General features: G+C 35.4%; 1 protein-coding gene across 1 annotated transcript; it reads left to right on the forward strand.

Annotated features, from left to right (window-relative positions):
* The first annotated feature begins 864 nt into the window (after positions 1–864).
* On the forward strand, positions 865–7858 carry HMGN5 (high mobility group nucleosome binding domain 5). Its single transcript, XM_060138348.1, has 6 exons — positions 865–1000; positions 2744–2773; positions 3317–3346; positions 3594–3647; positions 5555–5704; positions 7021–7858. The coding sequence occupies exons 1-6, from the start codon at positions 986–988 to the stop codon at positions 7660–7662; spliced, it is 921 nt and encodes a 306-aa protein (XP_059994331.1). The 5' UTR covers positions 865–985; the 3' UTR covers positions 7663–7858.
* The last annotated feature ends 6678 nt before the right edge of the window (positions 7859–14536 follow it).

Raw genomic sequence — 14536 nt, forward strand, 5'->3', positions numbered from 1 at the left:
CTTTAATTGCTTTATCCGAGTCCAGGCTCTTGAGTCCCAAACATTTTCATGTATGGCACCTTCCCTAATCCCTTCACTAAATGCCACCTTTGGATTCATAAGCCATTGTATCAGCACTTTTCCTCGGGATAGACCTCTGGTATTACAAACCTCACGCGGGGTCCCATTGAATTCCTGGTGGACTACCACCAAGTGGGATAAAGGTATCTATTAAATGTCCCCACCTTCAGGTTCCTCCTCCTCTTACAGCTCCCAGTTTGTTGCTCTCCATCTGCGGGAGACGCGCCGTTTGGCACCCTGATCCTGCCAGTACTACAATTCTGCTTTGGCGGAAAGTTCCCACAACCTGAGAAACAGCTCCACTCTTTTCTACTTTCTGAATGAGTGCTCCTCTCAGTTCATCTACATCCTTCTGCCAAAGGTAGAATGGAAAGACTGGAGCCTAGGTTCAATAATGTCTCTAAAGCACTTTGTCTCCAGGAAGTAAAGTGGGGCTTTTAGAGACCGTGGAGAAAGCAAGTGCAATGACTTTCGCCTGTCATTACTACATAAAAGGAAAACAACAACAACAAAAAAAACCGATCAAGACAATTCCAGCTTTCCCGCCGGTTTTATGCTTCAGCACTTTGCATCCACGAAGTCTGGGGGCTCCTCTACCCCACCAGCGGTCGGAGCTGGCAGCGTACAAGGGCTTCGGGCAAGTCCGTGGGCCACGCCCCCTGGGATGGTCACCTCCCCTTATTGGCCTGACAGCCTGTCACTCCAATTTGGCTCCCACTCCTACTAACCATTCACGTAGTTTGGTTGCGTCTGGTGCGTTTAATGTTGCCAATAACGAGGGATTTTTTTTTTTTTTTGGAGGCGAGCACAGGTCGTGCTGCAATTAGTTCATTCATTGAAAACTCAGTTGCTCTCTGAGCTGTCGGGTAGAGACTGCTTTCGGCTTTTTTCCTGCTGTTAAGATCTCCTCTAGAGAGCTGCAACAATGCCCAAAAGAAAGGTAAGTGAAATAGGAAGATAGAAGGGGGATTAGAGACTGAAATACATATTTCCTAATCGGCAGAGATTTTTTTAAAAAAGCATTTTGACTTCTAGTTTGATTTTGTGATGTGCTGAATGGAAGGGGAGGGAAGGGCAGGTATCGGTTGGTGTAAGGTTGAGGATGGTCTCTCACGCAACTAGTAGTTCACTTTTGACTTATTTTGTTTAAGGGTAAGAATCACTTGAGAGGTGTCTCCATGCTGAATTACAAACAGTCATAGCGCTGTGCTGTCGCTTCCTACCCCACCCCCCCTTCCTCCGTTTACCCTATTGGAGAAGACTTCTCCCAACCACACTTCCAGGCACTAGTTTCCTCCTCAGCCTCCAGCTTTTCTCCGAGAACCGTCCAGTTTGGGGGAACGAAAGCCATGGCTTTCTCCCGTATTTGCCTTTGTTCTTCCCGTTTTCTTTTTCCTTTTTTTCCCTCCTCCGCTTCTTGTCATGCCAGATGGCTATGCAATGGTAATCCTGTGCCATTAGGCGGCGCAGACTTCAAACTGTCCTAGAGAAGGGAGAGATTCACAGCTGTAATTAGCAACTTTGGAGCTGAGAGATCTGGGACTCTCCAAGCTCACTCACTGTCTAAAGATGGAAGGATGACAAGGGAAATGCGTCAGATAAACTATTGCTGATGTTAGGGTAGCATGGATTTGTTCACTTTGGACGCGCAGAATTGATATGAGCTATTCAAGGGCTACAAGTCTCCTGCAAACCCTCACTTAAAAGATCGTGGTTTCTCTCTTGGACGGGAAATAAATTCACGCTCGGTGTTGTTGTTTTTTTTTTTTTGGGTGGGGGGGAGTTCCCTTAGAAGTGAAATCGATTGCTGTTTCGTTGCTTGATAAAATTGTAAAACACTGTGTTAAGTAAGGCGTTATGATTGTTTTGGTACTATTCCTATCTATTCGTCCGCCTTCCATATTTTTAGAACATAGGAACAAGACTGAAATTCCCTGGTCCTCTGGGGCTGTATGACTCGTGCAATAGCTCGATAATTCCCAGGCTAAAGGGCTGCTCAGATACGGAAAGCAATGGTTTATAATCAGCATCCCCCTGCCTGAGATTCCCGCCGCTGCCCTTTTCTAGGCTTGTGCAATGGGTCTTGCTATTTTACAGAGCTGACAGCAACCTTGTAGCAGGTAGTGGCGGGAAGTTTTAAAATCCGCAGCCGGCTTCTCAGAATAACGCATTGACGTTGTAACAAAGAGGGTTCCCCCACACCAGGGCATTGTGGGGGTTGTAGTTGTATGCACAACTTGGAGGGGAGAATAGTCCATTTAGAAGAGAGGATCAGATAAGTACAATTGCATCTCGAGCATAAAGCTAAACGGACAGGGAGATTGCATGAAGCTCCGCCTTCATTCTGCCCGCTCCCACACTTTTTGGCTTTAACCCTGGCTACAACAGGTGGATTTTAAAATTAAAAAGGTTTGTTTTTAGGAAATGCAATTTACACAAAATGATGAAATTGACTATCAGTTGTATAAACTTATGTCTTGGGAATTCATTTACATCTTGGTGCAAATTTGCACTTTAGTAGACAGCAGGCTACTAGGCACTACCATGTGGCTACTTGAGCAGGAATCCAGGAAAAAGTAAAGCTGTTATATTGCAACTGCAATCTATAGGCAATATTTTCGGATATATCAGTATATGTTTATATCGATGACCTTATTTCTGTGTGGTTTTCTCCCCTGTATAGGCTGCAGATCAAGGTGATATGAGGCAGGAGGTGAGTTTCTTTAGTTTTAGAATCTGAAAAAATTCACCTGGTTTATAAACTTGACACATAAGCAGCTAAAAACTAAATGCTGGTTAGTATATTTGTACCATATGAGTACCAATATGGTATGCCAGTGAACTCTCTCAGAAATATAGTAGGTATTGAAAACTCCAAACTCCATGGAACTTAGGACCTTGTGCTTAAGATCTGGAGAGAGCTTCTTCCTTTTAAGCCAAAGAATTGCTTTGTCAGTTTGCAAGAAGGGGCTGTATTTTCATTTATAAATATACTCCTTGTTACTAGCCATTTTGTGTTCCTTTAGCCTAGCAATTGAAATTTAGTTTGGGATTCTTTTTTCCTTAGCTGTATGAAGGGTCCAGAGGAGGGAAAAATCAAAACTTATATTTTTACTATGATATTTTTAAATCAAGTACACAATGCTTCTTAATGACAATGTGTACTTAGTGGTACACTAAATATTTTCACAATATAAATATTTCTAGTTTTCTGTATCCATAATTCTCTTAACTAATAATTATTTTTAACTTATAGCCAAAGAGAAGATCAGCCAGACTGTCTGCTGTAAGTAGTCTTTTTAAAAAGCTGCCCATGTATTGTAAAATGTAATTTTAAAATTCAGAGAGTCCTAGACAATACTAGTTATTTAATACAAGATTTGTTTTTGATGTTTTAAGAAAAACTTTCTCACCAGGAAATGTTTTTATGTTAGTGTTCAATTTAAACTATACCCATTTATTTTAATTATGAGGCTGAAATTCATTGTTAGTGATCTGTCTTCAATTATGATTTCTTCTTTCTTTTCCCCCAGTTGCCTGTGCCCATTACACCAGAGTTGAAGTCCAAAAGAACATCAACTCCAAGGGTAAATATTCAGCATACAATGTTGAGAGAAACTTGCTTTTCTTCAGAAATAGTTTTTCGGAAAGGCATACAGTTGATCATTTTGCTTTATTTTCTTTTCAGTTAGTGATATATTACATTATACATTATACCATATGGTACATGTCAGCCCTTTGAGTCAGAAATATTTGTTTGTGTTCTGTGGTTGTCTGCTGTGTTTCGGCATTTTCATTAGGAAGAGACAAAACAAAATTTTAGTTGGCTAGATCCATAAAACATACGTGCTTTTGACGTCATATAGTCATAATACCAGTACTCCTGGGGAAACAAAAGGTGTAAACTCTAGTAACAAAAGTAATGCTTTGTGATAATAATAGTAACTAACATTTGATAATACTTTACAGTTTGCAAAGTGCTTTCACATACATTATTTTCAAATTCACATAGTTGATCTCATATAGGCTTCTGTACTCTAATGTTGTGGTTAAAGACATTAGAAATAGCCTCAATATTAAGTTCACTTTCCCCCTATATTTATATTTATTTATGTGTAAATATGTGTGAATATAATATGATCGTATTTCATTTTTAGAACTGGTTTATTGAGATATGATTGATGTTTTAAGGATAAGTTGAATTCTTAACATCATAAAATGTTAAAGCTAGGAGGGGGCTTCCCTGGTGGCGCAGTGGTTGAGAGTCTGCCTGCCGATGCAGGGGGCGCGGGTTCGTGCCCCGGTCCGGGAGGATTCCGCGTGCCGCGGAGCGGCTGGGCCCGTGAGCTGAGGCCACAGAGTCTGCGCGTCCGGAGCCTGTGCTCCGCAACGGGAGAGGCCACAACAGTGAGAGGCCTGCGTACGGAAAAAAAAAAAAAAAGATATTGCTAAAACTATGGCCATAGGTTTAGTAATCATAGTAAGTGACAACTGAAGAGAAAAGTTCTTTTTGGTTTTTCTCTATTTTGCATTTCCTGGTCACTATTTATAAAATTAAGTACTCAATTTATAAGTTGTTAAAATAGTAAACACTGTTTATTTCCTTTCAAAATAAAAGACAGTGATAGAATAAAACAGATAATATAGAATCATGGACTTTAAAACACTTTACGCTCCTTGGCTCTCAGTTTCTCATGTATTCAAAGAATAATAACATATCTATATTGCATTTTACAGTTTCTAAAGTAATTTCACATATATTTTATCATTTGCTCCTTATTACATCCTTGTAGGTAGGTGGTATTACTCTCTTTTACATAAGAAGAAATAAACACAAAGAGATTTCTGCTTTTGCTCAAGATCACATCAAGCAAGAAACAGATCCAGATTTAAAACACATGTTTGCTGGATGCTGAACCCAGTGCTCTTTTTACTACATACACACTTAGGCAAAGAGCTTTCTTGGTAAAGAAATTATGATTCAAGTCATTCAGAAACTTGTAGACCCAAATATTGAATCACTAATGTCCCCAGGTGACCTCTTTCAAATATATCTAAATTGCTGCTCTCCCTAACATAGTATTTCTCTTAATTATTACCAATGGAGGCTCAGTAGTCAAAAACCCTGTTGCTAATTATTAGACATGACAGGGATAAACTGGTCCCCTCTAGTCAAAGAAAGTTAATTTACCAAAGTGTAACCTGATGCTAGCAATTGGCCCTGAGTAGCCACTGGTCAGCATTCTAACTTGTTGTTTCTCACCTAAAAGAAACTTTCTTTGATTCATATCAGGAATATTATTCATTTTAATACCATTTCAGGTTTATAATGACACTGAAAGTGTCAAGTGATAATTTTGTTGATATTGTTTATATGGATATTTTAAAGCTTTTCCGTAAATTATTACAACAGCTGGTAAAATAACAGGCCATTTAATCAACACCTCAGTTAAATTGTATATTTATTTTTTTATTGTTTTGTTTTGCTGGACAGAAAATGAAGGCAAAAAATGATATGATGGGAAAAAACACAGATGCAAGTGCCAAAGCCATAGCCAAAGCCATAGCTGAAACCAAGAAAGAAGTTGTTAAAGAAGAATACAACAGTGAAACTGCTGAAAATGGAGAAGCCAACCTTATAGAGGTATCTTCCAATATTAACAGTTTTGTCCATTTGGATGTTTAACAATGGGTGCCACTGGAAGAAATCTTGTTTGTCTTGTAGTTTAAACATTGAGAAACATTAAATGAGTATGGCTTCATAGTGTCAGTCTGTCCAGGCTGCTGTAACAAAATACCACAGATGGGTGGCTTATAAACAACAGAAATTTATTTCTCACAGTTATGAAGGCTGAAAAATCCAAGATCAAGGCACCAGCATTTTTGGTGTCTGATGAGGACCTGCTTCCTGGTTTATGGATGGCAGTTTTCTCGCTGTGTCCTGGCATGATAGAAAGGGTGAGAGAGCTCTCTGGGGTCTCTTTTATAAGGACATAAATCCCTTTCATGAGGGCTCTACTCTGATGACCTAATCACCTCCCATAGGCCCCAGCTCCAAATATCATCACATTGGAAATTAGGTTTCATCATATGAATTTTGGAGGACACAAACATTCTGTTTATAGCATCTAGTATAATGGTATATAAGGGGAAAAGAAAGAAAACAAATTTAAAATTGAGAATTTATAGGTATGGGTAGTGAGAGCAGTGTGTTAGCATTGATATTAATAGAACAATGCCAGAGATTATGACTTATTAATAATCTAATGACTATCTTATTAAATATAGACCAATCCTCTATTGCTTTTGTCAGCACATGGGCTATTTGTAAATATCTTTGCAAGATCATATATGATTCTTCTTTCCTCTTCAGATTGCAAAACAAATCATTATGTATGTTTCCAATAGGTCTTGCTTTACATATTTAGCATACCATGTTTCTAGGTACTGTAGTTAAAAAAATGAAAATGGGATTTAGTGTCAAATCTATAAACCAGACCTATGCATGTAGGGAAAATCTTTTCTAAGTGATCCTATGATATATGGTAGAAGACTTTTCACATAACTTTTTACAAAGTAAACCTAAATCTCACCATTATAGAAATAAAATGTATTATTTCTTCAAGGAATATATTTTGTTTACATGCATGCTACTCATTTTTTCTGTATTTACTCTGTTTCCTCATATTTGTAATGAAAATCATTTATATGAATAAGTTTCCCCGAATTTATTGTTCCAAATATCTATTTGTGCATGTTTGTGTGGAGATACTTTAATTAATCCTATTTCTTATAAGGTTTCCTTATGATGTGTTGTTTAGGAGGCCTTTTCCACAGGAAAATTACTTTCTTATAGATGAAGTATAATTTTTTCCATAAAACAGATATAATCCTAAGTATTTAGGGAAAATGGTTCCAAATTTACAAATATAATCTTGGTTTTTTTCTCTCTATATATAGACATCAGCTTCTGAAAAAGAAATAGAGGAAATAAAAGAAGAAAAAATTGAAGATATCAAAGAAGAAAGAGGAGAAAAGAAAGGAACAGTGGCAGCAGAAGGAAAAGAAGATGAAAAAGAAGATCAGAAAGGAGATGGAGAAGATCAAAACAAGGAAGAAGAGAAAGGAGAAGATGGAAGAGGGAAAGAATATGAAAAAGAAGATGAAGGTGGAAAAGAGAAAGAAGAAGATGGAAAAGAGGAAGAAGACAAGAAAGACACAGGAGATGAAAAGGAGGGTGAAGATGGAAAAGGGAAAGGAGAAGATGGCAAAGAATCTGAAGATGGAAAAGATAAAGGAGAAGATGAAAAAAAGGGAGATGATAGAAAACAGAAAGGAAATGGAAAAGAGAATGAAGATGGAAAAGAGGATGAAGATGGAAAGGAGGATAAAGGTGTAAATGAGAAGGAAGATGAAAAGGAGAAAGGAGAAGATGGAAAAAAGGAAGAAGGAAAAGAGGAAGAAAATGGAAAAGGAGACAGGAAAGATGGAGGAGATGGAAAAGAAGATGAAAGCAAGGCTGAAATTGGAAAAGAAATAGCCGAAAGAAAAGAGGTCAAAAAAGAAGATGGAAAAAAAGTAGAGTTTCAGAGTGTTTTTTAAAGCTGCCCTATATGGTTTCATAATTTGGTAATATGTACCTTCATGTTGTAATGTTAAGAGAGATGAATATTTTTATCAAATATTTTATAAACACAGCTTTTCTTTAGCATCAATTTAATTTCAAAACATCTTCATACTGGTTATTAGTCACAAAGTTTCTAACATGAAACCTTTATCTATAAATTTTGTAATTATAATAGTGGAATATATAGAAAAAATATGTTTTCAACTTTGTCAGTGAATACACTTTTTCTGTAAGTTATGTGTTAAATCTTTGACTTTTAATTTTACTCCTATATATGATAATTTCACAAAATGGAGAGATCCCAAAAGAGTTTCCTCAAACATTCTTGTGGTTCTCTAGGTTACTTTTATAAAGAAGGTGAACTATTTTCATGTAATGCTAAGAATTAGAATTATCTTTCCCAAATATAACTTTGATATTAGCTTGGGAAAAAATAAAATTGTAATTCCATTTTTAAAAGAAATACAAATGTTTATTTCAGAAGGGCAGTTCTGACAATATGTGTATTCAAAAAATTTTACTGGATTTATCTTAATAAAAATTCTCTTCAAAGATTATTGTAGTTTGTTATAACTCCAAAAATGTAATTAGTGAAATATTATAATGCTTCAGTTTTTCTATTGTGAGGTTCACAAAGACATTAAAAAATTTTTTGCACTGAGATAAAATAAACATAACATAAAATTCACCATTTTAGCCGTTTCAAAATATACAATTCAGTGGTTTTACTATATTCACAATGTTGTGCAACCACTATCACTATCCACTATCTAGTTACAGAATATTTTCATCACCAAAATAAGAAACAAAGTACCAATTAGCTGTCTCTGTCCATTCCCCACAACCGGCACCACCACTGGTCTCTGGCAACTGTTAATTTACTTTCTATCTCTATGGGTTTGCCTATTCTGGACACTTCATATAAATGGAATCATGTGACATGTGGCCTTTTGTGTCTGGCTTCTTTCACTTAGCATAGTTTTTCATGTTCACCCATGTTGTAGCATGTATCAGTATTTCATTTCTTTTTGTGGCTGAATAATATATTGTACTACATTGTTTGTTGAAGAATATTTGAGTTGTTTCCATGTTTTGTCAATTAGGAATAATGCTATGAACATTTGTGTACATGTATGTTTTCATTTCTCCTGGTTATATACCTAGGAGTAGAACCACTGGATTATTTTAGTAATTCTATGTTTAACTTTTTGAGGAACTTCCAGTTTTCCAAAGTGGCTTCAGCGTTTTGTATTCTCACCAGCAACGTGTGAGTGTTCTAATTTCTCCACATCCTTGCCAACACTTGTTATTGTCTGTCTTTTTTATTATAGAAATCCTAGTGGGGTGATTTGGGGGTGATCAAAATCATGGTAATTTTTGTTTGCATTTCCCTAATGATGTTGAGCATCTTCTCATGTGTTTATTGGCGATTTGGATAACTTCTTTGGAGAAGTATCTAACAAAGTCTTAACCCATTTTTTACTTGGGCTGTCTTTTCAGTGCTGAGTTGTAAGACGTATATATTTTAGATACAAGTCCCTTATCAGATGTAATAATTTGCAAAATTTTTTCCCATTCTATGTATTATCTTTTATTTATTATTTTTAAATTTTTTATTGGGTTATATTTGTTTTACAATGTTGTGTTAGTTTCTGCTGTACATCAAAGTGAATCAGCTATATGTATACATATATCCCACCTTTTTTGGATTTCCTTCCCATTTAGGTCACCAGAGAGCATTGAGTAGAGTTCCCAGTGCTATACAGCAGGTTCTCATCAGTTATCTATTTTATACATATTAGTGTATAATCCAAATCTCCCAATTCATCCCACCTCCCTTTCCCTCCTAGTGTTTATATGTTTGTTCTCTATGTCTGTGTCTCTATTTCTGCCTTGCAAGCAGGTTCATCTGTACCATATTTCTAGATTCCACATATATGTGTTAATATATGATATTTGTTTTTCTCTTTCTGACTTACTTCACTCTGTATGACAGTCTCTAGGTCCATCCATGTCTCTACAAATGACCCAATTTAGTTCCTTTTTATGGCTGAGTAATATTTCATTGTATGTATGTACCACGTCTTCTTTATCCATCTGTCAGTGGGCAGTTAGGTTGCTTCCATGACCTGGTTATTGAAAATAGTGCTGCAATGAACATTGGTGTGCATGTATCTTTTTGAATTATGGTTTACTCTGGGTATTTGCACAGTAGTGGGATTGCTGGGTTATATGGTAATTTTATTTTTAGTTTTTTAAGGAACCTCCATACTGTTCTCCATAGTGGCTGTATCAGTTTGCATTCTCACCAACAGTGCAAGAGCTTTCCCTTTTCTCCACACCCTCTACAGCATTTATTGTTTGTAGATTTTTTTGATGATGGCCATTCTGACCAGTGTGAGGTGATACCTCATTGTAGTTTTGATTTGCATTTCTCTAATAACTAATGATGTTGATCATCGTCTTATGTGCTTATTAGTGATTTGGATAACTTCTTTGGAGAAATGTCTAACAAAGCCTTAACCCATTTTTCACTTGTATTGTCTTTTTAGTACAGAGTTGTAAGACATGTATATATTTTAGATACAAGTCCCTTATCAGGTGTAATAATTTGCAAAATATTTTTCCCATTCTATGTGCTGTCTTTTAACTTTCTTGATAGTATCCTTTGATGCAGAGATTTTTTTTTATTTTGATTAAATCCAATTTATCTACTTTTTCTTTTTCTGTTTGTGTTTTTGGTGACATATCTAAGAATCTGTTACCAAACCCCAGGTCACAAAGATGTATACCCATATGAAGAGTTTTATAATTTTATCTCTTGCATTTAAGCTTTTGATCCATCCTGTGTTAAATTTTGTGTATGGCATGAAGTAGGGTCCCATATTCATTCATTTACAAGCACCATTTCTTGAAAAGACTATTTCCCCATTTGATGGTGTTGGCACTGTTCAGAAATCAATGGACCACAAATGTATGGGTTTATTTCTGGACTCTCAATTCTATACCATTGATCTATAGGTCTTTCTTCATGTCAGTATCACACTTTTGACTACCATAGCATTAGAGTAAGTTTTGACATCAGAAAGTATGTGTCCTCCAAGTTTGTTCCCAGTCCTTTACAATTCCTTATGAGTTTTAGGATCAGCTTGTTCATTTCTACCAAAAAAAAAAAAAAGGAAAAAGGCATTTGGCGTTTGATAAGGGTCATAATAAATATGCAGATAAATTTGGGGAACATTGCCATATTAACAAAATTGTCTTCCAATCCATGAACACAGGATGTCTTTCCATTTATTTAGGGTGCCTTTAATTTCTTTCCACAATATTTTGTAGTTCTTCATGTACACATCTTGCACTTCCTTGATCAAATTTATTCCTAAGTATTATATCCATTTTGAAGCTGTAACTGGAATTATTTTCTTGATTTTAATTTAGCATTGTTCATCACTAGTGTGCAGAATACAACTGATTTTTGAATATTGATCTTATATCCTACAATTTTCATGAACTTGTATATTATATTTAACAGGTATTTTGTGTTTTCTTCAGAGTTTTTCCTATTTATAAGATCATGTCATCTGTATATAGAGATTGTTTTACCTCTTTCTTTCCAATTTGGATGCCTTTATTTCTTTCTTTCTGCCTAATTTCCCTGGCTTCTCAAATATTAATAATAAAAAAAGGAAATACACAAGTTCAGAAGTCCAGTTTTCAAAGGATAGACTTCTGCTTCTACCTCTTTCCCAAGGCTGGCAGGCCCTGCACCATTTCCTACTCTGTCTCAGAACTTACTACAATGCTACAGTAATAAAAACCAACTTAAATGGGCTGGTTAAATATCTAGGTAACTTGCCTGGATCCCCCAGTTTCTAGCCATATTCTGCAACCACAAAAATTGTACTCAACTTCCAGCACAGAAATGTGTTGTTTTAAGCACCTTGATCCCCTTCACTGCTAAGGCTAAAATTAAAATAACAATCCTGCATTCCTCTTTAAAAACACATCCCAGGTGACTGGCAGAACTGTGGTAATGAGTAATCTTAATTTTCCTGTGAAATTATACCCTCTACATAAAGAAGGTAGGCGCCTTCACCTTACAACATTATCTTAACTCTATAATAAAGTGTTCATATGACAAAATGCCATGGTATACTATAGGAGGATCATTGTTTCACACTATGATACTAAAGTAAATTTTCTTCCTCTGGTCTTGTATTGTTTTATTTCTTGATGTTTTAATTGGATCCTACTTTCCCTTTATCATCAAAACTTTGCTTCACACAATTTCTCTTCTAAAAAACTCAATGATAGTAAGGTGTGGGGGGAGGAGTGGAGTAGGGGAGTGCTAATTTATAGAGACAGCACACCATGACTATAAGTGAAAGCGAATATAAATTATAAATCTACAAAACAGAACAATCTTCACTAAAGATGGGGAGAAATAAATAAGGGTATAAAAAATCTTCAGGGAACCCCACAGAGAAATGGTGTTCAAGAAGTACTTTTGGAGTTTCTTCAGTAATATGAAGCATCTTTTGTTAAGTATCTGATTGGCAGCACAAGTTTTTGGTAGCATATTATTGATTCAACACAATAATTGATTTTCTGAGTATGTAGTGCTGAAGTTTTCATCTAAACTTTTCTGTTGTTACTTTAAAGGGCTTGCCCCATTCATAAGCTTGAGGGCATGCCTCAGAATAAAAAAAAATTAATGGGAATAAACTTTGAAATTATATTGTAATTAGATGGGAAGCTGATTCAGTTTATTGTTGTACCATGAAAAAAAACACGAGTATTTATACACAGTTCTTCAGGGGAATATCTGCTGTATAAGGACTGCCCTTAATGCTTCCCATTAATATTTAAAATGTTTTATGCTGAACATTATTAATCCTTATAAAAATTCCATGTTTAGGGTGGTATGAAGAAAGGGAGACATAGAACAAAGGCATGTCAGAGCTGGAGTCTAATCTCATAAATCATAGGTGTTATTAATTACCTACTGAGATCACACAGATAAATCTTGATATTATCTTTAAAAATTGGGTTTTGAAAATCCTCAAATAATAATGTTTTGGTCCTAAAAATTTAATTGTCTTCAAGATACAATTGTGGCAATTGTCCAAAATTTAAAAGTAGAACTGTTGGAACAAGTTGCTTAGCATATAAGGAACGGAGGAAAAGCCCACCAAATCGGCTGCAGTTTACAACCTCCTGTGCTAAAATTAAGTTAAATCTAAACCGTGCAGTAGGTAAGTGACTTGTGTGAAGGTATTTTTCTAGAATACAGAAGAGGTTTTTTAATGTGATATTTACACAATAGATATGATTGTTTTTTATCTTAAAATACATGGATTTAATATTATTAACTATCAATTTATTTGCCTGACGTGAATAGTCTTTCAGATTATGTTGACTTTCTTAGGTTGGAAAATAGTAAGTAGGAAAAAGTCCAGCTTTATATGGAGTAACAATCATTTTCTTTCACATATTTTCTCTGTAACTACAGCTCATTCTGGTTGTTTATTACATATTTTATAAACTCTCTTTTTTTAAATGTTGTTTTTCCCATGAACATTATCTTTACATATTTATATCAAGTACAACATAATAGTGTTGATCAAAATGGTTTTCCTTTCTTTAGAAGTTAAAAATTAAATTCATAAAAATTAATTATTCCTTAAAAACCTAAACTATGATTTACTATGTTACTTGACAACATATGCATTTAATTCCTTAGTAACTGCAATCTGCAGTCCAGGTTTGGTGTAATTTACTAAATAATATGAATGAACTCCAGTGGTTATAGAAATTGAGTTCCAGATCAGATAATGGGGGAGGGTGTGTGTGTGTGTGTGTGTGTGTGTGTGCGCACATGTGTGTGTTTTCTAGAGAAGAGAGGAAGGGGAAATCACAAAGTGAGATGAATGATTTCAAAATATTTTAGTATCAGTGGCTTAAAAGGCTATTTTTTCACATAGATTAGGAATTCTGACCAAGGCTGAAATAACTTCTTCAAATATTTAACACATATAAAAGTGTTTACTATGTGCCAGGCACTTTCTTAAGCATGTTACATATGTTACACATATATGTAAAGAAACATTTACATATAACAACCCTATGAGGCAGGTACTATTATTATCTTCATTTTCATAGATAAGGAAACTAAGCACAAAGGCTGATCAATTTATTTTATTTGTGGCAAATCCATGGTTTCCAGGATTTGAACTAAGTTATACCATCTCTCAAATAGGCTTAATCCACAAGCATTTTCCACACAGTAGGATTTTTTGTTTGTTTTGTAAAAATACTCTTAGAAATTCAATGAGAAATGACGTCACTCACCAGTGTTACAACTTAGATTCTTTAATTCATTTAGTCAATAAATATTTGTTGAGTACCTACTATGTGTCAATTAGGTTACAGGGGTTATATCTGTGAAGAAAATAGGGATCTTCCTTGCCCTCATAGATCTTACAGTGCACCAGAAGAAACCAATATATTTTTCAATCACATAAATAATTATATAATTATAATTTTTGTTAATGCTATAGAGGAATAGTAAGGTGGCTAAAAGACGGAAAGACAGAGACCTGGGAGAAGCTAGTACTTGTAGGTGATTAGAGTTGTCAATCCACTTACCTAGACACTTAGGTTGATTGAACTCAGCTGGGAGTTTCTCACTTAAGATTTCCCATGTAATTATAGACACATAGTGTTTGGGGTTGGAGTCAACCGAAAGCTTAACTGAGCAGACATTTAGGATGGTTTCTTCAATCACCTGTCTACACTTCAGCTTGGATACTGCTTGGATGATTTTTCACATGGCTAACTTATTGGGAT

Source organism: Lagenorhynchus albirostris, chromosome X, assembly GCF_949774975.1.
Source record: "Lagenorhynchus albirostris chromosome X, mLagAlb1.1, whole genome shotgun sequence".
Taxonomy (NCBI): Eukaryota; Metazoa; Chordata; class Mammalia; order Artiodactyla; family Delphinidae; genus Lagenorhynchus; species Lagenorhynchus albirostris.